Source organism: Taudactylus pleione, unplaced genomic scaffold (assembly GCF_031769625.1).
Source record: "Taudactylus pleione unplaced genomic scaffold, aTauple2 ptg000861l, whole genome shotgun sequence".
Taxonomy (NCBI): Eukaryota; Metazoa; Chordata; class Amphibia; order Anura; family Myobatrachidae; genus Taudactylus; species Taudactylus pleione.
Genome location: NW_028285263.1, coordinates 1,987,649 through 2,015,040, shown reverse-complemented (window position 1 = coordinate 2,015,040; position 27,392 = coordinate 1,987,649). Strand labels below are relative to the sequence as shown.

General features: G+C 43.3%; 1 protein-coding gene across 6 annotated transcripts in view; it reads right to left on the bottom strand.

Annotated features, from left to right (window-relative positions):
• Window positions 1-27,392, bottom strand: part of DCTN1 (dynactin subunit 1) — a 174,050-nt gene that overhangs the window by 40,117 nt on the left and 106,541 nt on the right. For 4 of the 6 annotated variants that reach the window (XM_088458877.1, XM_088458878.1, XM_088458880.1 and 1 more), the window contains exons 6-7: window positions 7,221-7,238; window positions 4,477-4,497 (exon numbers count right to left, since the gene is read on the bottom strand). The exons of 1 other annotated variant lie outside the window; for it this stretch is intronic. In XM_088458877.1, coding sequence (XP_088315003.1) covers window positions 4,477-4,497; window positions 7,221-7,238 — 39 coding nt within the window. The remainder of the gene's footprint in view (window positions 1-4,476; window positions 4,498-7,220; window positions 7,239-27,392) is intronic. One more of the 6 variants, XM_088458879.1, reaches the window with a different exon arrangement.

Sequence of the window (27,392 nt, the reverse complement as noted above, 5' to 3'; positions counted from 1 at the left end):
CGCTGTGTTACTGGCCACACCCTGCCACTCAGCATTACATTTGCCATGTGACAGGGTGCTATACAGGTTATACTGTGTGTATGTATGTATGTATGTATATATATATATATATATATATATATATACATATATACACATATTTTTTTTTTTTACACACATATATATATATATATATATATTTGTGTGTATATATATATATATATATATATATTAATAAATATATATATATATATATATATATATTATATATATATACATACATATACATACACACACACATATATACAGTGGGGCAAAAAAGTATTTGGACAGCCACCGATTGTGCAAGCTGTTGCACATTAAAACATGAGAGAGGTCTGTAATTCCCATCATAGGTACACTTCAACTGTGAGAGACAGAATCAGAACAAAAAATTCCGGAAATCACATTGTATGATTTTTCAACAATTTATTTGTATATTCTTGCGGAAAATAAATATTTGGACACCTACCGACCAGCAAGAATTCTGGCTTTCACAGACCTGTTACTTCTTCTTTAGGAAGCTCATCTAACCTCCACTCGTTACCTGTATTAATGGCGCCTGTTTGAACTGGTTAACTGTATAAAAAACACCTGTCCACACCCTCACACAGTCAGACTGCACCTCTCCACCATGGCCAAGCCCAGGGAGCTGTCTAAGGACACCAGGGACAAAACTGTAGACCTGCACAAGGCTGGGATGAGCTACGCGACAATAGGCCAGCAGCTTGGTGAGAAGAGATCAACTGTTTGCGCAATTATTAAAAAAAAGAAGAAATACAAGATCACTGACAATCTCCCTCGACCAGGGGCTCCATGCAAGATCTCACCTTGTGGGGTATCAATGATCTTGAGAATGGTGAGGGATCAGCCCAGAACTACACGGGGGGACCTGGTCAATGACCTCAAGAGAGCTGGGACCACAGTCACTCACAAAGGTTACCATTAGTAACACACTACGTCGTCAAGGATTCAAATCCTGCAGCGCCCTGCTTAAGCCAGCACATGTCCAGGCCCGTCTAAAGTTTGCCCGTGACCATCTGGATGATCCAGAGGAGGATTGGGAGAATGTCATGTGGTCAGATGAGACCAAAGTAGAACGCTGTGTTTGGAGGGAGAAGAATGAGGAGTGGCATCCCAAAAACACCATACCCACTGTGAGGGTGGAAACATGCTTTGGGGATGCTTTTCTGCAAAGGGGACAGCACGACTGATCCGTATTACGTAGAGGATGAATGGGGCCATGTATCGTGACATTCTGGGCAAAAACCTCCTTCCCTCAGTAAGAGCATTGAAGATGCAACGTGGCTGGGTCTTCCAGCATGACAATGACCCCAAACACACCGCCCGGGCAACTAAGGAGTGGCTCCGTAAGAAGCATTTCAAGGTCCTGGATTGGCCTAGCCAGTCTCCAGACATCAACCCAATAGAAATCTGTGGAGGGAGTTGAAAGTCCGTGTTGCCCGGCGACAGCCCCAAAACATGACACATCTAGAGAAGATCTGCATTGAAGAGTGGCCTAAAATACCTGCTGCAGTGTGTGCAAACCTGGTCAGGAACTACAGGAAACGTTTCACCTCTGTAATTGCCAACCGAGGTTACTTTACAAAGTATCGAGTTAAACTTTTTGATTGTCCAAATATTTATTTTCCGCAAGAATATACAAATAAATTGTTTAAAAATCATACAATGTGTCCTGATTCTGTCTCTCACAGTTGCAGTGTTCCTATGATGGAAATTACAGACCTCTCTCATCTTTTACAGTGCAACAACTTGCACAATTGGTGGCTGTCCAAATACTTTATTGCCCCACTGTATATACATACAGTGGAGGCGAGCTGGTCTCCTGCATGATATGTCTAAACTGCAATTCTTTTATTTCTTGATTTAAAATCATATTAAAAAAATAAATTACACAGTACAGAAGGACGGATACAGCATAACAAAGCGATTGTTCATTCAATAGGAATCAATAAAACAACAGGTAACTAATAATACATTGAAATACATATCTACCTGGAGAAATCATGGTAGGTGATGGGTAGGCGATGGGTAGGCGATGGGTAGGCGATGGGTAGGCGATGGGTAGCTATGTACTATATATACACACACAGAGGGCACCGTCTCAGATACGGCACTGTAGTGTGTAACACGGGGAATATGTACGAGTCACGGTAGGTGATGTGTAGCCATGTACTATATACACACATAGAGGGCACCGTCTCAGATACAGCACTGTAGTGTGTAACACGGGGAATATGTACGAGTCACGGTAGGTGATGTGTAGCCATGTACTATATACACACATAGAGGGCACCGTCTCAGATACAGCACTGTAGTGTGTAACACGGGGAATATGTACGAGTCACGGTAGGTGATGTGTAGCCATGTACTATATACACACATAGAGGGCACCGTCTCAGATATGGCACTGTAGTGTGTAACACGGGGAATATGTACGAGTCACGGTAGGTGATGTGTGGGTATGTACTATATACACACATAGAGGGCACCGTCTCAGATACGGCACTGTAGTGTGTAACACGGGGAATATGTACGAGTCACGGTAGGTGATGTGTAGCCATGTACTATATACACACATAGAGGGCACCGTCTCAGATATGGCACTGTAGTGTGTAACACGGGGAATATGTACGAGTCACGGTAGGTGATGTGTAGCCATGTACTATATATACACACATAGAGGGCACCGTCTCAGATACAGCACTGTAGTGTGTAACACGGGGAATATGTACGAGTCACGGTAGGTGATGTGTAGCCATGTACTATATACACACATAGAGGGCACCGTCTCAGATATGGCACTGTAATGTGTAACATGGGGAATATGTACGAGTCACGGTAGGTGATGGGTAGGTATGTACTATATATACACACATATAGGGCACCGTCTCAGATACGGCACTGTAGTGTGTAACACGGGGAATATGTACGAGTCACGGTAGGTGATGTGTAGCCATGTACTATATATACACACAGAGAGAGCACCGTCTCAGATACGGCACTGTAGTGTGTAACACGGGGAATATGTACGAGTCACGGTAGGTGATGTGTAGCCATGTACTATATATACACACATAGAGGGCACCGTCTCAGATACGGCACTGTAGTGTGTAACACGGGGAATATGTACGAGTCACGTTAGGTGATGTGTAGCCATGTACTATATATACACACATAGAGAGCACCGTCTCAGATACGGCACTGTAGTGTGTAACACGGGTAACATGTACGAGTCACGGTAGGTGATGTGTAGCCATGTACTATATATACACACATAGAGGGCACCGTCTCAGATACGGCACTGTAGTGTGTAACACGGGGAATATGTACGAGTCACGTTAGGTGATGTGTAGCCATGTACTATATATACACACACATAGAGAGCACCGTCTCAGATACGGCACTGTAGTGTGTAACACGGGTAACATGTACGAGTCACGGTAGGTGATGTGTAGCCATGTACTATATATACACATAGAGAGGGCACAGTCTCAGATACGGCACTGTAGTGTGTAACACGGGGAATATTTACGAGACACGGTAGGTGATGTGTAGGTATGTACTATATATACACATAGAGAGGGCACAGTCTCAGATATGGCACTGTAGTGTGTAACACGGGGAATATGTACGAGTCACGGTAGGTGATGTGTAGGTATGTACTATATATATATATATATATATATATATATATATACACACACACACACACACACACACACACACACACAGAGAGGGCACCGTCTCAGATACGGCATGTTGACGAGCTATGATATTATTTGATAATAGAGAAGTTGTCCTCACTGGGAAATATAAAGTGTACATTTTGGTAGAGTAGATAATATTATTTGTGATGCCATAATGTAAGGCTTGCAGAATAATCCCTGCCCTGGTATCAGGAATAAATACCAGTGTATGTAACACAGAGGGAGAGTTATACGCTCAGTGACAATAGAACACACACAGTGAAGATGCTACAATGAGGTAATGGGATCGCCCGGCACAAGTAACCTAGAACTCTCCTATGCAGGCAGAATATGCCCGGCTCAGCCAGGGATTATACCTCTATTACCTGCTTACAGTGAGCCTCTGGTCACTGCTCCTTCTCTGCAGGCTCCATATACAGAACGGGAGACACTGCATTAGTACCTGGCTGCATCGTTACGTCTACACTACGGTATGTATGCAGGGGAAGCACCACTTAATGACATAAGCAACATCTATGGTAAAATTCTACCTATCTCCTATGATTGTAGATTCCCACCCGCCAGTGTGCATGCCAGCGGTTACCATGGTAGTAACCCCTTCATATACACACACAGGCAGACAGTGACAGATGACAGTCACCCCTGGGTGATCACAGACTGTGCACGGAACATGTACACAAATACAGCACTATTACTGGCGGTTACGTGCTGCGTTTTGTGCGCTCACCTTGGTGCGACGGGTGGTGATCTGTAGAGCAGCCGCAGGAAGAGACAGACAGACAGACAGCAGAAGCACCGGCAGCAAGCGGGGGAAAGAAGACGGCAAGAAGGTTAGTGGTAACAAGAGAGTGCGGGTGGGACAACACTGCTGACAATACTCCTGTATACGTCTTTTAATTCGGTAGCTAATCTAATGTATGAACAAGGGCTTTACCAGTGTGCCCATTACAGGCAGTGCGAGACTGTCCATACCGCCGTACAGGCTGTACCAGTGTCTGTGTGCCCATTACAGGCAGTGACAGCCTGTTCATCACTCTTATAGGCTGTACCAGTGTCTGTGTGCCCATTATAGGCAGTGTAAGACTGTCCATCCCCCATACAGGCTGTACCAGTGTCTGTGTGTAGCATTACAGGTAGTGACAGCCTGTCCATAACCCTTATAGGCTGTACCAGTGTCTATGTGTAGCATTACAGGTAGTGAGAGACTGTCCATTCCCCTTATAGGCTGTACCAGTGTCTGTGTGTAGCATTACAGGTAGTGAGAGACTGTCCATTCCCCTTATAGGCTGTACCAGTGTGTGTGTAGCATAACAGGTAGTGAGAGACTGTCCATTCCCCTTATAGGCTGTACCAGTGTCTATGTGTAGCATTACAGGTAGTGAGAGACTGTCCATTCCCCTTATAGGCTGTACCAGTGTCTGTGTGTAGCATTACAGGTAGTGAGAGACTGTCCATTCCCCTTATAGGCTGTACCAGTGTGTGTGTGTAGAATTACAGGTAGTAAGAGACTGTCCATACCCCTTATAGGCTGTACCAGTGTGTGTGCCCATTACAGGCAGTGAGAGACTGTCCATACCCCTTTAAGGCTGTACCAGTGTCTGTGTGCAGCATTACAGGTAGTGAGAGACTGTCCATTCCCCTTATAGGCTGTACCAGTGTGTGTGTAGCATAACAGGTAGTGAGAGACTGTCCATTCCCCTTATAGGCTGTACCAGTGTCTATGTGTAGCATTACAGGTAGTGAGAGACTGTCCATTCCCCTTATAGGCTGTACCAGTGTGTGTGTGTAGAATTACAGGCAGTAAGAGACTGTCCATACCCCTTATAGGCTGTACCAGTGTGTGTGTAGCATAACAGGTAGTGAGAGACTGTCCATACCCCTTATAGGCTGTACCAGTGTCTGTGTGCAGCATTACAGGTAGTGAGAGACTGTCCATTCCCCTTATAGGCTGTACCAGTGTGTGTGTGTAGAATTACAGGTAGTAAGAGACTGTCCATACCCCTTATAGGCTGTACCAGTGTGTGTGCCCATTACAGGTAGTGACAGCCTGTCCATCCCCCTTATAGGCTGTACCAGTGTCTGTGTGCAGCATTACAGGTAGTGAGAGATTGTCTTTCCCTCTTTCAGGCCAATACACTCGGCTAGCATACAAAGCAGGGGCTGCATACAGTCTGCACTGTTACAGGATAAGGGGAGAGGGGAGAGGGGAAAACATCTTGTCACATCACAGGCCAGAACAATCACTGTAATTGTCTTCTAGCTCAACGGGGCTCTGAAGGTTGGCTTGGCACCCTAACCATCTAAATTTCCAGTAACAGCAAACAAATACGCATGTGCCAATTCTCAGTCTTGTCCGGGTGTTATAGAGCCCAGCTCCTGACAATACAGGCTGCTGAGCATTCCAGCAATTTGTGGCCGATAATCGACACCCAGGAAACTTCAGACTTTTAATCTCATCACAAACCAACTCATTCTGCCCAGTAATCACAGCGAAGTATATCCTGCCCACAGAGTAAAGCTGACATTACCCAGCTGGTGGTGGCTAACATGGGCAGTGTGATGGGGCTGCAGGAACAGACAATGGGGCATGGATGGACATGTGCGGGCTCGGGTCACAATTATTGCACACCACCCATTAGTAATAATAGTAAGTTCCATAATGCAGACTACACATGAATATCACCAATGTTCACATACATCACAAAAAAAGGTACAAATAACCTTAGGTCTGTCATCCGCACATAAATCTACACTGGGGTAACATCCATTATCCCCAGACTACCACGGCGGGGGGTCCCCTTCTCTCTGAGCTACGAGCTGGACGTTCCCCCTGTCCTTACAGAGAGGGGCTACAGGTGATAAAGGAGGTTACATGCACTGAATACATGAGAAGAGCCATCTCCTGTGGCGATGAGGATATTAGTGTGTGCATCACGTCCCCGGCATGTAATCACACAGGACAGTGTCTCCGGGATAATCATCATCACCACCTCTGGGAGCAGATAAGCTGCGGATGTATTGCTGGACAGCTGGAAGGAATTACAGACACACTGCCAGATATTACAGACACCCTGCTGGTCCGTTCCCAGGCTCTGACCTAGGTCCTGGGAGAAGCGGACACTGAGCGCCCCTGTCCCTACAAAATTACTGCCGCACAACTTTCAGGACTTCTGCCATGGACAGCGGGAATACAAGGAGGACAGCGAGTGGGAGGCATGGAGGATTAACCCCCACTTAGGAGCTGCAGAGACGCATGACTGAAGCGTGTTACGTATGTAGACGGTACACGGAGCAGCAGGGAGTCCGGCCTGTGCACGGAGCATTACATAAGGACTAGGATGTGCACCCGGACTTCATACATGACCTAGATCTCTCTGCAGCACCTCTGCAGGGATGTAACATGCAATGTGAGCGCAGAGGGCACAGATGGCACAGACTATGGGTGACCAGAGACATATACGGAGCGGGTACCTTCCTGGTGGTCGGAGCCTGCCTCATTTTCAGACCAGGGTAAGGTGAGAGAGAGGAGAGAAGGAGAGAGAGTGTTAGGACATGAAATCACAGGGATGCAGCCGGAGCCTCAGCTTTCCCACAAACACTTGCAAATGGCCGCAGCGCTTCTCTCTCACGGAGCGAGGAGCAGAACGTCACAGATCCAGAGACGATCCAGGCTACACTCCCCCCTTCCAGTCACTGCTAGCATCCTCCATGTCCCTTCCTCCAGGGATGCGACACACCGTGCAGGGATGAGAGTCTATACAGCCACAGCCTGCCGCTCCCTACTGCTCTCTATAACCACCGCCCAGCTTCCAGATTACATCATCAATCATCAAAGGGCCCCTTCCAGCCTCCCAGGCAGACCCGACACCGCTTAATGGCTTGGATGCTTTTCCATGCTAATAAGGGGAGGGGGGCTGAGGCACGGAGGAGGGACAGCTGGTTACCTGGCAACCCAGCAGCATCAGCCTGTCATAAGCCTTCGTGAATAATCACTACACTGCCTCAGTACCAGGCAGCACACTACAGCGAGAGCCGGGCACCATCAGGGATACTAGCATGCCAATTGGTGCCAGGCAGCACACTACAGTGTTACCCGGGCAATGTCAGGGATAATACTGAGCACATTAATCACTGCCAGGCAGCATATTACAGCGTTACCCGGGCACTGTCAGGGATAATACTGAGCACATTAATCACTGCCAGGCAGCATATTACAGCATGACCCGGGCACTGTCAGGGATAATACTGAGCACGTCAATCACTGCCAGGCAGCATATTACAGCGTTACCCGGGCACTGTCAGGGATAATACTGAGCACATCAATCACTGCCAGGCAGCATATTACAGCATGACCCGGGCACTGTCAGGGATAATACTGAGCAAGCCAATCACTGCCAGGCAGCATATTACAGCATGACCCGGGCACTGTCAGGGATAATACTGAGCAAGCCAATCACTGCCAGGCAGCACACTACAGCGTTACCCGGGTTCTGTCAGGGATAATACTGAGCACGCCAATCACTGCCAGGCAGCATATTACAGCGTTACCCGGGCACTGTCAGGGATAACACTGAGCACATTAATCACTGCCAGGCAGCATATTACAGCGTTACCCGGGCACTGTCAGGGATAATACTGAGCACATCAATCACTGCCAGGCAGCATATTACAGCATGACCCGGGCACTGTCAGGGATAATACTGAGCAAGCCAATCACTGCCAGGCAGCATATTACAGCATGACCCGGGCACTGTCAGGGATAATACTGAGCAAGCCAATCACTGCCAGGCAGCATATTACATCGTTACCCGGGCACTGTCAGGGATAATACTGAGCACGCCAATCACTGCCAGGCAGCACACTACAGCGTTACCCGGGCAATGTCAGGGATAATACTGAGCACATTAATCACTGCCAGGCAGCATATTACAGCGTTACCCGGGCACTGTCAGGGATAACACTGAGCACATTAATCACTGCCAGGCAGCACACTACAGTGTTACCCGGGCACTGTCAGAGATAATACTGAGCACGTCAATCACTGCCAGGCAGCATATTACAGCGTTACCCGGGCACTGTCAGGGATAACACTGAGCACATTAATCACTGCCAGGCAGCATATTACAGCATGACCCGGGCACTGTCAGGGATAATACTGAGCACATTAATCACTGCCAGGCAGCATATTACAGCGTCACCCGGGCACTGTCAGGGATAATACTGAGCAAGCCAATCACTGCCAGGCAGCATATTACAGCGTTACCCGGGCACTGTCAGGGATAACACTGAGCACATTAATCACTGCCAGGCAGCATATTACAGCATGACCCGGGCACTGTCAGGGATAATACTGAGCACATTAATCACTGCCAGGCAGCATATTACAGCGTCACCCGGGCACTGTCAGGGATAATACTGAGCAAGCCAATCACTGCCAGGCAGCATATTACAGCGTTACCCGGGTTCTGTCAGGGATAATACTGAGCAAGCCAATCACTGCCAGGCAGCATATTACAGCGTTACCCGGGCACTGTCAGGGATAACACTGAGCACATTAATCACTGCCAGGCAGCATATTACAGCATGACCCGGGCACTGTCAGGGATAATACTGAGCAAGCCAATCACTGCCAGGCAGCACACTACAGCGTTACCCGGGTTCTGTCAGGGATAATACTGAGCACGCCAATCACTGCCAGGCAGCATATTACAGCGTTACCCGGGCACTGTCAGGGATAACACTGAGCACATTAATCACTGCCAGGCAGCATATTACAGCGTTACCCGGGTACTGTCAGGGATAATACTGAGCACATCAATCACTGCCAGGCAGCATATTACAGCATGACCCGGGCACTGTCAGGGATAATACTGAGCAAGCCAATCACTGCCAGGCAGCATATTACAGCATGACCCGGGCACTGTCAGGGATAATACTGAGCAAGCCAATCACTGCCAGGCAGCATATTACATCGTTACCCGGGCACTGTCAGGGATAATACTGAGCACGCCAATCACTGCCAGGCAGCACACTACAGCGTTACCCGGGCAATGTCAGGGATAATACTGAGCACATTAATCACTGCCAGGCAGCATATTACAGCGTTACCCGGGCACTGTCAGGGATAACACTGAGCACATTAATCACTGCCAGGCAGCACACTACAGTGTTACCCGGGCACTGTCAGAGATAATACTGAGCATGTCAATCACTGCCAGGCAGCATATTACAGCGTTACCTGGGTACTGTCAGGGATAATACTGTGCACATCAATCACTGCCAGGCAGCATATTACAGCGTTACCCGGGCACTGTCAGGGATAACACTGAGCACATTAATCACTGCCAGGCAGCATATTACAGCATGACCCGGGCACTGTCAGGGATAATACTGAGCACATTAATCACTGCCAGGCAGCATATTACAGCGTCACCCGGGCACTGTCAGGGATAATACTGAGCAAGCCAATCACTGCCAGGCAGCATATTACAGCGTTACCCGGGTTCTGTCAGGGATAATACTGAGCAAGCCAATCACTGCCAGGCAGCATATTACAGCGTTACCCGGGCACTGTCAGGGATAACACTGAGCACATTAATCACTGCCAGGCAGCATATTACAGCATGACCCGGGCACTGTCAGGGATAATACTGAGCACATTAATCACTGCCAGGCAGCATATTACAGTGTCACACGGGCACTGTCAGGGATAATACTGAGCACATTAATCACTGCCAGGCAGCACACTACAGCGTTACCCGGGCACTGTCAGGATATCTAACTTACAAGAAACCAATGACAGGACGAGAACCTGGGAGCACAGACCATAGCCATGTTCTTTATGTAATTTACACAGTAGTCATTTTAAATATTCTCCATATGTGCTGCCATTGGCGTGTACTATACATATATATACTATTACATATACAGTATTACATATACATATACAGTATTACATATACAGTCAGGTGCATAGATATTGGGACATTGACAGAATTTTCATATTTTGGCCTCTATTCACCACCACAATGGCTTTGAAATGAAACAAACAAGATGTGCTTTACCTGCAGAATTTCAGATTTAATTTGAGGGTAATTACATCCAAATCAGGTGAACGGTGTAGGAATTACAACGGTTTCTATATGTGCCTCCCACTTTATAAGGGGCCAAAAGTAATGGGACAAACTAAACAATCCTAAATCTAACTTTCACTTTTTAATACTTTGTTGCAAATCCTTTGCAGGCAATTACAGCCTGAAGTCTGGAACGCATAGACATCACCAGACGCTGGGTTTCATCCCTGGTGATGCTCTGCCAGGCCTCTACTGCAAATGTCTTCAGTTCCTGCTTGTTCTTGGGGCATTTTCCCTTCAGTTTTGTCTTCATCAAGTGAAATGCATGCTCAATCGGATTCAGGTCAGGGGATTGACTTGGCCATTGCATAACATTCCACTTTTTAGCCTTAAAAAACTCTTTGGTTGCTTTTGCAGTATGCTTCGGGTCATTGTCCAACTGTGAAGCGCCGTCCAATGAGTTCTGAAGCATTTGACTGAACATGAGCATATAACATTGCCCGAAACACTTCAGAATTCATTCTGCTGCTTTTGTCAGCAGTCACATCATCAATACAAGGGAACCAGTTCCATTGGCACCCATACATGCCCACGCCATGACACTACCACCACCATGCTTCACTGATGAGGTGGTATGTTTTGGATCATGAGCAGTTCCTTTCCTTCTCCATACTCTTCTCTTCCCATCACTCTGGTACAAGTTGATCTTTGTCTCATCTGTCCATAGGATGTTGTTCCAGAACTGTAATGGCTTTTTTAGATGTTGTTTGGCAAACTAATCTGGTCTTCCTGTTTTTAAGGCTCACCAATGGTTTACATCTTGTGGTGAACCCTCTATATTCACTCTTGTGAAGTTTTCTCTTGATTGTTGACTTTGACACATATACACCTACCTCCTGGAGAGTGTTCTTGATTTGGCCAACTGTTGTGAAGGGTTTTTTTTTCACCAGGGAAATAATTCTTCTGTCATCCACCACAGTTGTTTTCCATGGTCTTCCGGGTCTTTTGGTGTTACTGAGCTCTCCGGTGCGTTCTTTCTTTTTAAGAATGTTCCAAACAGTTGATTTGGCCACACCTAATGTTTTTGCTATCTCTCTGATGGGTTTGTTTTCATTTATCAGCCTAATGATGGCTTGCTTCACTGATAGTGACAGCTCTTTGGATCTCATATTGAGAGTCGACAGCAACTGATTCCAAATGCAAATGTCACACCTAGCATCAACTCCAGACCTTTTACCTGCTTAATTGATAATGAAATAACGAGGGAATAGCCCACACCTGTCCATGAAATAGCTTTTGAGTTGATAGTCCCATTACTTTTGGCCCCTTAAAAAGTGGGAGGCACATATAGAAACCGTTGTAATTCCTACACCGTTCACCTGATTTGGATGTAATTACCCTCAAATTAAATCTGAAATTCTGCAGGTAAAGCACATCTTGTTTGTTTCATTTCAAAGCCATTGTGGTGGTGAATAGAGGCCAGAGTATTAGACTGTATGATAAGGCATGATTTACCATGGGATGACTATAATGCCTGCAAATCACACTAAAGACACAAGGGTTAATGCCATATCCCACAATGCAGGAAGCAGCATGGTTTGTCCCAACCAGAGGCACAGGAAAGTAGGGACAGACAGCATCGTATCCTTTCCATACAGTTATTTGTGCTCAGATAGCGTAGGATTGGAAGCTCTCAGCTACCCCATGTCTGCAGTCTAATATATCCCGTATGTTATACGTATACTGAATGGAATATATGACTGCGATCATTAACAACGCCTCCAAATCGTCTGACAAAATATGGAGCCCCTGGTTAGCCTTCTAAAATGCCCCTTCTACATTCGCTTTGTAACGGACCAATATATTTTTCCTTTTCTTCTCTACTCGCTGACCCTATCCTATTTTATTCCTTTTTTTTTTCTCGTTCCTTCTTGCTGTCTCTGGTCACGATTCAATTCAGCGCAATGCTAATAAGCCCCGGGAAGGAGCTCCCGGAGCTCTTCAATTCAACGCGCTGTTAAGTGTGAGAATGCCGGTTCTCACGACTTACCCTGAGTGTTCAGTCACAAGAACCGGCACTCTCAATTTTGTCGGATTTTATTCAACAAAGAAGAAATCCTTTAGTTGGACCAAACATCCCGTTTAATTAAATAGCTTCGGGAGCTCCAATTCAGCATCGCTTTGAATAGAATGGCGGCCTCTCTCTCTCCTTTTTTCCGGTATGCGACTCCGGTCTACTGGAGGGAGCTCTCCTCCCTCTCTACTTGTGTACTGTAAACATTAGTCACTATTGTGTTAATACTTTGATCGACCGGAGATTTATTGTTTATGTTGTTTCTATAAATGCGATTTTTATCTGCTCTGGTCGCTGTAACTTAATGTGATCTACCTAATACATTTTTTTTTCTTTTGTAAATATATTTATTTTATTTGTGCTCTTCCTGTATTATATGTAGGAATATGTAGATGTCAGTAAGAAGTTACAGCAGGGAGGGTTGTGCTCTTCCTGTATTATATGTATGAATATGTAGATGTCAGTAAGAAGTTACAGCAGGGAGGGATGTGCTCTTCCTGTATTATATGTATGAATATGTAGATGTCAGTAAGAAGTTACAGCAGGGAGGGATGTGCTCTTCCTGTATTATATGTATGAATATGTAGATGTCAGTAAGAAGTTACAGCAGGGAGGGATGTGCTCTTCCTGTATTATATGTAGGAATATGTAGATGTCAGTAAGAAGTTACAGCAGGGAGGGTTGTGCTCTTCCTGTATTATATGTATGAATATGTAGATGTCAGTAAGAAGTTACAGCAGGGAGGGTTGTGCTCTTCCTGTATTATATGTATGAATATGTAGATGTCAGTAAGAAGTTACAGCAGGGAGGGATGTGCTCTTCCTGTATTATATGTATGAATATGTAGATCTCAGTAAGAAGTTACAGCAGGGAGGGTTGTGCTCTTCCTGTATTATATGTATGAATATGTAGATGTCAGTAAGAAGTTACAGCAGGGAGGGTTGTGCTCTTCCTGTATTATAGATGTATGAATATGTAGATGTCAGTAAGAAGTTACAGCAGGGAGGGATGTGCTCTTCCTGTATGATATATATGTATGAATATGTAGATGTCAGTAAGAAGTTACAGCAGGGAGGGATGTGCTCTTCCTGTATTATAGATGTATGAATATGTAGATGTCAGTAAGAAGTTACAGCAGGGAGGGATGTGCTCTTCCTGTATTATATGTATGAATATGTAGATGTCAGTAAGAAGTTACAGCAGGGAGGGTTGTGCTCTTCCTGTATTATAGATGTATGAATATGTAGATGTCAGTAAGAAGTTACAGCAGGGAGGGTTGTGCTCTTCCTGTATTATATGTATGAATATGTAGATGTCAGTAAGAAGTTACAGCAGGGAGGGTTGTGCTCTTCCTGTATTATAGATGTATGAATATGTAGATGTCAGTAAGAAGTTACAGCAGGGAGGGATGTGCTCTTCCTGTATGATATATATGTATGAATATGTAGATGTCAGTAAGAAGTTACAGCAGGGAGGGATGTGCTCTTCCTGTATTATATGTATGAATATGTAGATGTCAGTAAGAAGTTACAGCAGGGAGGGTTGTGCTCTTCCTGTATTATAGATGTATGAATATGTAGATGTCAGTAAGAAGTTACAGCAGGGAGGGATGTGCTCTTCCTGTATGATATATATGTATGAATATGTAGATGTCAGTAAGAAGTTACAGCAGGGAGGGATGTGCTCTTCCTGTATGATATATATGTATGAATATGTAGATGTCAGTAAGAAGTTACAGCAGGGAGGGTTGTGCTCTTCCTGTATTATATGTATGAATATGTAGATGTCAGTAAGAAGTTACAGCAGGGAGGGATGTGCTCTTCCTGTATTATATGTATGAAAATGTAGATGTCAGTAAGAAGTTACAGCAGGGAGGGTTGTGCTCTTCCTGTATTATATGTATGAATATGTAGATGTCAGTAAGAAGTTACAGCAGGGAGGGATGTGCTCTTCCTGTATTATATGTATGAATATGTAGATGTCAGTAAGAAGTTACAGCAGGGAGGGTTGTGCTCTTCCCGTATTATATGTATGAATATGTAGATGTCAGTAAGAAGTTACAGCAGGGAGGGTTGTGCTCTTCCTGTATTATATATGTATGAATATGTAGATGTCAGTAAGAAGTTACAGCAGGGAGGGATGTGCTCTTCCTGTATTCTATATGTATGAATATGTAGATGTCAGTAAGAAGTTACAGCAGGGAGGGTTGTGCTCTTCCTGTATTATATATGTATGAATATGTAGATGTCAGTAAGAAGTTACAGCAGGGAGGGATGTGCTCTTCCTGTATTATATGTAGGAATATGTAGATGTCAGTAAGAAGTTACAGCAGGGAGGGATGTGCTCTTCCTGTATTATATGTAGGAATATGTAGATGTCAGTAAGAAGTTACAGCAGGGAGGGATGTGCTCTTCCTGTATTATATGTATGAATATGTAGATGTCAGTAAGAAGTTACAGCAGGGAGGGTTGTGCTCTTCCTGTATTATATATGTATGAATATGTAGATGTCAGTAAGAAGTTACAGCAGGGAGGGATGTGCTCTTCCTGTATTATATGTATGAATATGTAGATGTCAGTAAGAAGTTACAGCAGGGAGGGATGTGCTCTTCCTGTATTATATGTATGAATATGTAGATGTCAGTAAGAAGTTACAGCAGGGAGGGTTGTGCTCTTCCTGTATTATATATGTATGAATATGTAGATGTCAGTAAGAAGTTACAGCAGGGAGAGATGTGCTCTTCCTGTATTATATGTAGGAATATGTAGATGTCAGTAAGAAGTTACAGCAGGGAGGGATGTGCTCTTCCTGTATTATATGTAGGAATATGTAGATGTCACTAAGAAGTTACAGCAGGGAGGGTTGTGCTCTTCCTGTATTATATGTATGAATATGTAGATGTCAGTAAGAAGTTACAGCAGGGAGGGTTGTGCTCTCCCTGTATTATATGTAGGAATATGTAGATGTCAGTAAGAAGGTACAGCAGGGAGGGATGTGCTCTTCCTGTATTATATGTATGAATATGTAGATGTCAGTAAGAAATTACAGCAGGGAGGGTTGTGCTCTTCCTGTATTATATGTAGGAATATGTAGATGTCAGTAAGAAGTCCCAGCAGGGAGGGATGTGCTCTTCCTGTATTATATGTAGGAATATGTAGATGTCACTAAGAAGTTACAGCAGGGAGGGATGTGCTCTTCCTGTATTATATGTATGAATATGTAGATGTCAGTAAGAAGTTACAGTAGGGAGGGATGTGCTCTTCCTGTATTATATGTAGGAATATGTAGATGTCAGTAAGAAGTTACAGCAGGGAGGGATGTGCTCTTCCTGTATTATATGTAGGAATATGTAGATGTCAGTAAGAAGTTACAGCAGGGAGGGATGTGCTCTTCCTGTATTATATGTATGAATATGTAGATGTCAGTAAGAAGTTACAGCAGGGAGGGATGTGCTCTTCCTGTATTATATATGTATGAATATGTAGATGTCAGTAAGAAGTTACAGCAGGGAGAGATGTGCTCTTCCTGTATTATATGTAGGAATATGTAGATGTCAGTAAGAAGTTACAGCAGGGAGGGATGTGCTCTTCCTGTATTATATGTAGGAATATGTAGATGTCACTAAGAAGTTACAGCAGGGAGGGTTGTGCTCTTCCTGTATTATATGTATGAATATGTAGATGTCAGTAAGAAGTTACAGCAGGGAGGGATGTGCTCTTCCTGTATTATATGTAGGAATATGTAGATGTCAGTAAGAAGTTACAGCAGGGAGGGTTGTGCTCTTCCTGTATTATATGTATGAATATGTAGATGTCAGTAAGAAGTTACAGCAGGGAGGGATGTGCTCTTCCTGTATTATATGTATGAATATGTAGATGTCAGTAAGAAGTTACAGCAGGGAGGGATGTGCTCTTCCTGTATGATATATATGTATGAATATGCAGATGTCAGTAAGAAGTTACAGCAGGGAGGGATGTGCTCTTCCTATATTATATGTATGAATATGTAGATGTCAGTAAGAAGTTACAGCAGAGAGAGATGTGCTCTTCCTGTATTATATGTATGAATATGTAGATGTCAGTAAGAAGTTACAGTAGGGAGGGTTGTGCTCTTCCTGTATTATATGTATGAATATGTAGATGTCAGTAAGAAGTTACAGCAGGGAGGGTTGTGCTCTTCCTGTATTATATGTATGAATATGTAGATGTCAGTAAGAAGTTACAGTAGGGAGGGTTGTGCTCTTCCTGTATTATATGTATGAATATGTAGATGTCAGTAAGAAGTTACAGCAGGGAGGGTTGTGCTCTTCCTGTATTATATGTATGAATATGTAGATGTCAGTAAGAAGTTACAGCAGGGAGGGATGTGCTCTTCCTGTATTATATGTATGAATATGCAGATGTCAGTAAGAAGTTACAGCAGGGAGGGATGTGCTCTTCCTGTATTATATGTAGGAATATGTAGATGTCAGTAAGAAGTTACAGCAGGGAGGGTTGTGCTCTTCCTGTATTATATATGTATGAATATGTAGATGTCAGTAAGAAGTTACAGCAGGGAGGGATGTGCTCTTCCTGTATTATATATGTATGAATATGTAGATGTCAGTAAGAAGTTACAGCAGGGAGGGATGTGCTCTTCCTGTATTATATGTAGGAATATGTAGATGTCAGTAAGAAGTTACAGCAGGGAGGGATGTGCTCTTCCTGTATTATATGTAGGAATATGTAGATGTCAGTAAGAAGTTACAGCAGGGAGGGTTGTGCTCTTCCTGTATTATATGTAGGAATATGTAGATGTCAGTAAGAAGTTACAGCAGGGAGAGATGTGCTCTTCCTGTATTATATGTAGGAATATGTAGATGTCAGTAAGAAGTTACAGCAGGGAGGGTTGTGCTCTTCCTGTATTATATGTAGGAATATGTAGATGTCAGTAAGAAGTTACAGCAGGGAGGGTTGTGCTCTCCCTGTATTATATGTATGAATATGTAGATGTCAGTAAGAAGTCCCAGCAGGGAGGGATGTGCTCTTCCTGTATTATATATGTATGAATATGTAGATGTCAGTAAGAAGTTACAGCAGGGAGGGATGTGCTCTTCCTGTATTATATGTATGAATATGTAGATGTCAGTAAGAAGTTACAGCAGGGAGGGTTGTGCTCTTCCTGTATTATATATGTATGAATATGTAGATGTCAGTAAGAAGTTACAGCAGGGAGGGATGTGCTCTTCCTGTATTATATGTATGAATATGTAGATGTCAGTAAGAAGTTACAGCAGGGAGGGATGTGCTCTTCCTGTATTATATGTATGAATATGTAGATGTCAGTAAGAAGTTACAGCAGGGAGGGATGTGCTCTTCCTGTATTATATGTAGGAATATGTAGATGTCAGTAAGAAGTTACAGCAGGGAGGGATGTGCTCTTCCTGTATTATATGTAGGAATATGTAGATGTCAGTAAGAAGTTACAGCAGGGAGGGTTGTGCTCTTCCTGTATTATATGTAGATGTCAGTAAGAAGTTACAGCAGGGAGGGTTGTGCTCTTCCTGTATTATATGTATGAATATGTAGATGTCAGTAAGAAGTCCCAGCAGGGAGGGATGTGCTCTTCCTGTATTATATGTAGGAATATGTAGATGTCAGTAAGAAGTTACAGCAGGGAGGGTTGTGCTCTTCCTGTATTATATGTAGGAATATGTAGATGTCAGTAAGAAGTCCCAGCAGGGAGGGATGTGCTCTTCCTGTATTATATGTATGAATATGTAGATGTCAGTAAGAAGTCCCAGCAGGGAGGGATGTGCTCTTCCTGTATTATATGTATGAATATGTAGATGTCAGTAAGAAGTTACAGCGGGGAGGGATGTGCTCTTCCTGTATTATATGTAGGAATATGTAGATGTCAGTAAGAAGTTACAGCAGGGAGGGTTGTGCTCTTCCTGTATTATATATGTATGAATATGTAGATGTCAGTAAGAAGTTACAGCAGGGAGGGTTGTGCTCTTCCTGTATTATATATGTATGAATATGTAGATGTCAGTAAGAAGTTACAGCAGGGAGGGTTGTGCTCTTCCTGTATTATATGTATGAATATGTAGATGTCAGTAAGAAGTTACAGCAGGGAGGGATGTGCTCTTCCTGTATTATATATGTATGAATATGTAGATGTCAGTAAGAAGTTACAGCAGGGAGGGATGTGCTCTTCCTGTATTATATGTAGGAATATGTAGATGTCAGTAAGAAGTTACAGCAGGGAGGGATGTGCTCTTCCTGTATTATATGTAGGAATATGTAGATGTCAGTAAGAAGTTACAGCAGGGAGGGTTGTGCTCTTCCTGTATTATATGTAGGAATATGTAGATGTCAGTAAGAAGTTACAGCAGGGAGAGATGTGCTCTTCCTGTATTATATGTAGGAATATGTAGATGTCAGTAAGAAGTTACAGCAGGGAGGGTTGTGCTCTTCCTGTATTATATGTAGGAATATGTAGATGTCAGTAAGAAGTTACAGCAGGGAGGGTTGTGCTCTCCCTGTATTATATGTATGAATATGTAGATGTCAGTAAGAAGTCCCAGCAGGGAGGGATGTGCTCTTCCTGTATTATATATGTATGAATATGTAGATGTCAGTAAGAAGTTACAGCAGGGAGGGATGTGCTCTTCCTGTATTATATGTATGAATATGTAGATGTCAGTAAGAAGTTACAGCAGGGAGGGTTGTGCTCTTCCTGTATTATATATGTATGAATATGTAGATGTCAGTAAGAAGTTACAGCAGGGAGGGATGTGCTCTTCCTGTATTATATGTATGAATATGTAGATGTCAGTAAGAAGTTACAGCAGGGAGGGATGTGCTCTTCCTGTATTATATGTATGAATATGTAGATGTCAGTAAGAAGTTACAGCGGGGAGGGATGTGCTCTTCCTGTATTATATGTAGGAATATGTAGATGTCAGTAAGAAGTTACAGCAGGGAGGGATGTGCTCTTCCTGTATTATATATGTATGAATATGTAGATGTCAGTAAGAAGTTACAGCAGGGAGGGTTGTGCTCTTCCTGTATTATATGTAGATGTCAGTAAGAAGTTACAGCAGGGAGGGTTGTGCTCTTCCTGTATTATATGTATGAATATGTAGATGTCAGTAAGAAGTTACAGCAGGGAGGGATGTGCTCTTCCTGTATTATATATGTATGAATATGTAGATGTCAGTAAGAAGTTACAGCAGGGAGGGATGTGCTCTTCCTGTATTATATGTAGGAATATGTAGATGTCAGTAAGAAGTTACAGCAGGGAGGGATGTGCTCTTCCTGTATTATATGTAGGAATATGTAGATGTCAGTAAGAAGTTACAGCAGGGAGGGTTGTGCTCTTCCTGTATTATATGTATGAATATGTAGATGTCAGTTAGAAGTTACAGCAGGGAGGGTTGTGCTCTCCCTGTATTATATGTAGGAATATGTAGATGTCAGTAAGAAGGTACAGCAGGGAGGGATGTGCTCTTCCTGTATTATATGTATGAATATGTAGATGTCAGTAAGAAGTTACAGCAGGGAGGGATGTGCTCTTCCTGTATTATATGTATGAATATGTAGATGTCAGTAAGAAGTTACAGTAGGGAGGGTTGTGCTCTTCCTGTATTATATGTAGGAATATGTAGATGTCAGTAAGAAGTTACAGCAGGGAGGGTTGTGCTCTTCCTGTATTATATGTAGGAATATGTAGATGTCAGTAAGAAGTCCCAGCAGGGAGGGATGTGCTCTTCCTGTATTATATGTATGAATATGTAGATGTCAGTAAGAAGTCCCAGCAGGGAGGGATGTGCTCTTCCTGTATTATATGTATGAATATGTAGATGTCAGTAAGAAGTTACAGCGGGGAGGGATGTGCTCTTCCTGTATTATATGTAGGAATATGTAGATGTCAGTAAGAAGTTACAGCAGGGAGGGTTGTGCTCTTCCTGTATTATATATGTATGAATATGTAGATGTCAGTAAGGGTTGTGCTCTCCCTGTATTATATGTAGGAATATGTAGATGTCAGTAAGAAGGTACAGCAGGGAGGGATGTGCTCTTCCTGTATTATATGTATGAATATGTAGATGTCAGTAAGAAGTCCCAGCAGGGAGGGATGTGCTCTTCCTGTATTATATGTAGGAATATGTAGATGTCAGTAAGAAGTTACAGCAGGGAGGGTTGTGCTCTTCCTGTATTATATGTAGGAATATGTAGATGTCAGTAAGAAGTCCCAGCAGGGAGGGATGTGCTCTTCCTGTATTATATGTATGAATATGTAGATGTCAGTAAGAAGTCCCAGCAGGGAGGGATGTGCTCTTCCTGTATTATATGTATGAATATGTAGATGTCAGTAAGAAGTTACAGCGGGGAGGGATGTGCTCTTCCTGTATTATATGTAGGAATATGTAGATGTCAGTAAGAAGTTACAGCAGGGAGGGTTGTGCTCTTCCTGTATTATATATGTATGAATATGTAGATGTCAGTAAGAAGTTACAGCAGGGAGGGTTGTGCTCTTCCTGTATTATATATGTATGAATATGTAGATGTCAGTAAGAAGTTACAGCAGGGAGGGTTGTGCTCTTCCTGTATTATATGTATGAATATGTAGATGTCAGTAAGAAGTTACAGCAGGGAGGGATGTGCTCTTCCTGTATGATATATATGTATGAATATGTAGATGTCAGTAAGAAGTTACAGCAGGGAGGGTTGTGCTCTTCCTGTATTATATGTAGGAATATGTAGATGTCAGTAAGAAGTTACAGTAGGGAGGGTTGTGCTCTTCCTGTATTATATGTAGGAATATGTAGATGTCAGTAAGAAGTTACAGCAGGGAGGGTTGTGCTCTTCCTGTATTATATATGTATGAATATGTAGATGTCAGTAAGAAGTTACAGCAGGGAGGGATGTGCTCTTCCTGTATTATATGTAGGAATATGTAGATGTCAGTAAGAAGTTACAGCAGGGAGGGTTGTGCTCTTCCTGTATTATATGTATGAATATGTAGATGTCAGTAAGAAGTTACAGCAGGGAGGGATGTGCTCTTCCTGTATTATATGTATGAATATGTAGATGTCAGTAAGAAGTTACAGCAGGGAGGGATGTGCTCTTCCTGTATTATATGTATGAATATGTAGATGTCAGTAAGAAGTCACAGCAGGGAGGGATGTGCTCTTCCTGTATTATATGTAGGAATATGTAGATGTCAGTAAGAAGTTACAGTAGGGAGGGTTGTGCTCTTCCTGTATTATATGTATGAATATGTAGATGTCAGTAAGAAGTTACAGCAGGGAGGGATGTGCTCTTCCTGTATTATATGTATGAATATGTAGATGTCAGTAAGAAGTTACAGCAGGGAGGGATGTGCTCTTCCTGTATTATATGTATGAATATGTAGATGTCAGTAAGAAGTTACAGCAGGGAGGGATGTGCTCTTCCTGTATTATATGTAGGAATATGTAGATGTCAGTAAGAAGGTACAGCAGGGAGGGATGTGCTCTTCCTGTATTATATGTATGAATATGTAGATGTCAGTAAGAAGTTACAGCAGGGAGGGTTGTGCTCTTCCTGTATTATATGTATGAATATGTAGATGTCAGTAAGAAGTTACAGCAGGGAGGGTTGTGCTCTTCCTGTATTATATGTAGGAATATGTAGATGTCAGTAAGAAGTTACAGCAGGGAGGGTTGTGCTCTTCCTGTATTATATGTATGAATATGTAGATGTCAGTTAGAAGTTACAGCAGGGAGGGTTGTGCTCTCCCTGTATTATATGTAGGAATATGTAGATGTCAGTAAGAAGGTACAGCAGGGAGGGATGTGCTCTTCCTGTATTATATGTATGAATATGTAGATGTCAGTAAGAAGTTACAGCAGGGAGGGATGTGCTCTTCCTGTATTATATGTATGAATATGTAGATGTCAGTAAGAAGTTACAGTAGGGAGGGTTGTGCTCTTCCTGTATTATATGTAGATGTCAGTAAGAAGTTACAGCAGGGAGGGTTGTGCTCTTCCTGTATTATATATGTATGAATATGTAGATGTCAGTAAGAAGTTACAGCAGGGAGGGATGTGCTCTTCCTGTATTATATGTAGGAATATGTAGATGTCAGTAAGAAGTTACAGCAGGGAGGGTTGTGCTCTTCCTGTATTATATGTATGAATATGTAGATGTCAGTAAGAAGTTACAGCAGGGAGGGATGTGCTCTTCCTGTATTATATGTATGAATATGTAGATGTCAGTAAGAAGTTACAGCAGGGAGGGATGTGCTCTTCCTGTATTATATGTATGAATATGTAGATGTCAGTAAGAAGTCACAGCAGGGAGGGATGTGCTCTTCCTGTATTATATGTAGGAATATGTAGATGTCAGTAAGAAGTTACAGTAGGGAGGGTTGTGCTCTTCCTGTATTATATGTATGAATATGTAGATGTCAGTAAGAAGTTACAGCAGGGAGGGATGTGCTCTTCCTGTATTATATGTATGAATATGTAGATGTCAGTAAGAAGTTACAGCAGGGAGGGATGTGCTCTTCCTGTATTATATGTATGAATATGTAGATGTCAGTAAGAAGTTACAGCAGGGAGGGATGTGCTCTTCCTGTATTATATGTAGGAATATGTAGATGTCAGTAAGAAGGTACAGCAGGGAGGGATGTGCTCTTCCTGTATTATATGTATGAATATGTAGATGTCAGTAAGAAGTTACAGCAGGGAGGGTTGTGCTCTTCCTGTATTATATGTATGAATATGTAGATGTCAGTAAGAAGTTACAGCAGGGAGGGTTGTGCTCTTCCTGTATTATATGTAGGAATATGTAGATGTCAGTAAGAAGTTACAGCAGGGAGGGTTGTGCTCTTCCTGTATTATATGTATGAATATGTAGATGTCAGTTAGAAGTTACAGCAGGGAGGGTTGTGCTCTCCCTGTATTATATGTAGGAATATGTAGATGTCAGTAAGAAGGTACAGCAGGGAGGGATGTGCTCTTCCTGTATTATATGTATGAATATGTAGATGTCAGTAAGAAGTTACAGCAGGGAGGGATGTGCTCTTCCTGTATTATATGTATGAATATGTAGATGTCAGTAAGAAGTTACAGCAGGGAGGGTTGTGCTCTTCCTGTATTATATGTAGGAATATGTAGATGTCAGTAAGAAGTTACAGCAGGGAGGGATGTGCTCTTCCTGTATTATATATGTATGAATATGTAGATGTCAGTAAGAAGTTACAGCAGGGAGGGATGTGCTCTTCCTGTATTATATGTATGAATATGTAGATGTCAGTAAGAAGTTACAGCAGGGAGGGATGTGCTCTTCCTGTATTATATGTATGAATATGTAGATGTCAGTAAGAAGTTACAGCAGGGAGGGTTGTGCTCTTCCTGTATTATATGTAGGAATATGTAGATGTCACTAAGAAGTTACAGCAGGGAGGGATGTGCTCTTCCTGTATTATATGTATGAATATGTAGATGTCAGTAAGAAGTTACAGCAGGGAGGGTTGTGCTCTCCCTGTATTATATGTAGGAATATGTAGATGTCAGTAAGAAGTTACAGCAGGGAGGGATGTGCTCTTCCTGTATTATATGTATGAATATGTAGATGTCAGTAAGAAGTTACAGCAGGGAGGGTTGTGCTCTCCCTGTATTATATGTAGGAATATGTAGATGTCAGTAAGAAGTTACAGCAGGGAGGGATGAGCTCTTCCTGTATTATATGTATGAATATGTAGATGTCAGTAAGAAGTTACAGCAGGGAGGGTTGTGCTCTTCCTGTATTATATATGTATGAATATGTAGATGTCAGTAAGAAGTTACAGCAGGGAGGGATGTGCTCTTCCTGTATTATATGTATGAATATGTAGATGTCAGTAAGAAGTCACAGCAGGGAGGGATGTGCTCTTCCTGTATTATATGTAGGAATATGTAGATGTCAGTAAGAAGTTACAGTAGGGAGGGTTGTGCTCTTCCTGTATTATATGTATGAATATGAAGATGTCAGTAAGAAGTTACAGCAGGGAGGGATGTGCTCTTCCTGTATTATATGTATGAATATGAAGATGTCAGTAAGAAGTTACAGCAGGGAGGGTTGTGCTCTTCCTGTATTACATATGTATGAATATGTAGATGTCAGTAAGAAGTCCCAGCAGGGAGGGTTGTGCTCTTCCTGTATTATATGTATGAATATGTAGATGTCAGTAAGAAGTTACAGCAGGGAGGGTTGTGCTCTTCCTGTATTATATGTATGAATATGTAGATGTCAGTAAGAAGTTACAGCAGGGAGGGTTGTGCTCTTCCTGTATTATATGTATGACTATGTAGATGTCAGTAAGAAGTCCCAGCAGGGAGGGTTGTGCTCAGTGAACCTCTAGGGGTTAGTAACAATAAGAAATATGATAATCTGTAAATAATGGGAAAACAAGTCCAGCGTGTATAATATATCCTACGTACACTCCTGAGGATGACTCGGGGTCCCGGGAACAGAAGGGTTAATACGCTATCATCATATCAATGGGGATTACTGCTGAAAAGAAGGGAGCAGATGGCTCAGATTGCCACCCGGGGGACCAGCTGCAGATTACACACCAGAAACCTGAGGCCGGGCCATAGAGAGGACCCCGGCACTGCAAGTACCACGGACATCCAGGTACGGCCACGTCAGCCAGGAGGCAGCCCCTATTACTGCATTATCTGCAGCACATTGCTTTATTCATCACACACTATAATTTGACGCCAGTAGACGGGGTGAGACTGACAATCCACTATAGAATACTTCCTACAAACTCTGGAAAGTAATACATAAGGCGGCAGATCTTACGGGACTGTGCGCATGGCGCTCGCCCCCATTACTATTGGCCATAGACACGGTGTGAGACACGATATTACTCTGCATCATTATTCTGGTTTGCAGCAATTATTTTATTTATTTATTAACGAATTGCCCTTCACTTATAGCCTGACTCAGGGGAGACAAAGCTCTGCCATTGGTGTTATTCCCCCCTGAGAACACACTTTCATTCTGAGAGATTTGTGCAAGTAGCTGGGATCCCGCTTGTTATAGGTGATATAGCCTGCGTTATTTTCCCCCCCCCCCCCCCCCCCCCCCCAGGGACACACAGAAAACCTCTCCAGGTACTGAATGTGTCCGTATTACATGAAGCACCATTGTGTACATAACACAGTGTACTGTATAATAAATGCTTCTTTACTTGCTTGATATTATAAATCTCTTATTAGCTGGAAGTAAGTTTAGGGAAAGCAATTTCTGTAACGTGTTTCACTGCTGGTCGTTGTGGTAATGTACAGTGCTGTATATCAGGGGATCACAGAGAATGTGGCAGGTGAGAGGGCTTGGGGTAAGTGAGGTGCATATATAGCATGAGTGGGATATGTCACTGTATTACTATACGCTATAGCTGTCCCTCCCATTGCATCATGGGATGCAGCCTCCATTCTCAGGCTGGCAATAGATCATCTCAGCCCTATGGACAGTGCATCCCTGCTGGTGGATCGGTTATCAGTATATAAGTGATACCTACTATAACTTCCATCCTCTCAGCGTTTGTAACTGGCTGCTTCAAGGCGAGGGGTGGGCAATAAGCGACCCACCAGCTGTCGTTGAACTACATATCCCAGCATGACTTGCAACAGTTTTAGCATGTCTAAACAGCAAAACTGTGGCAGGGCATGCTGGGATGTGTAGTTCTACAACAGCTGGAGAGCCGCTAACTGCCCACCCCTATTAAAGCTGTGAAGTCATCGGTAAATTCAGGCTGTGATCTACACTGAAATACCTTACTGCCCCTCAGACCCCACAATGTGTGGCGCCCCCTAGTGGACAGGCCATGTAAATTACTACATGTTATTTATAGGGCGAAACAAGTGGTCCGCAGCGCCGTACATACAGTACAGGGTACACAGAACATTACATTACAGTAACCAACTTATAAACAGAGTAACAATTAGCAACACAATTCTCCATACACAGTACAGCTGGGAAGGTGACGGCTGTCATAGAAGTGCTAGAGAAGAGGCTGTGAGACAGTGGGGAGGAGGACCCTGCTCCTAGGAGCTTACAATCTAGGGTCAATGTACCGCATTATATGTTAGACAGTTAGAGGTAAGTTATGTGCTAGGCTCTTTTCATTGCACAACGCTCTCCCATTACTTCTGTACAGTTATTGTGTATTAGCCTACAGACAGTGACCCCGTTACTCAGGGCGAGTGTGTAAGAAGATACGGGCAGGAGCATTAGGAAGAAGCATTAATGTATCTATGCCAGCGACAGGCTCTGGGGAGTCTCTATACCATCCCATCTGATCTGCGGTAATGACGGCATTATCAGTAACCAGATACCATGAGACAACCGCCCGTCAGTATACAGCACACGGACAGAGATTTCTGGCTGGCGCAGAGACTGCAATGCGGTCCCAGGCTGTCTGTACTCTCACCTGGGGACCCTGCACATCACAATGAGAACAGGGGAACCAGCA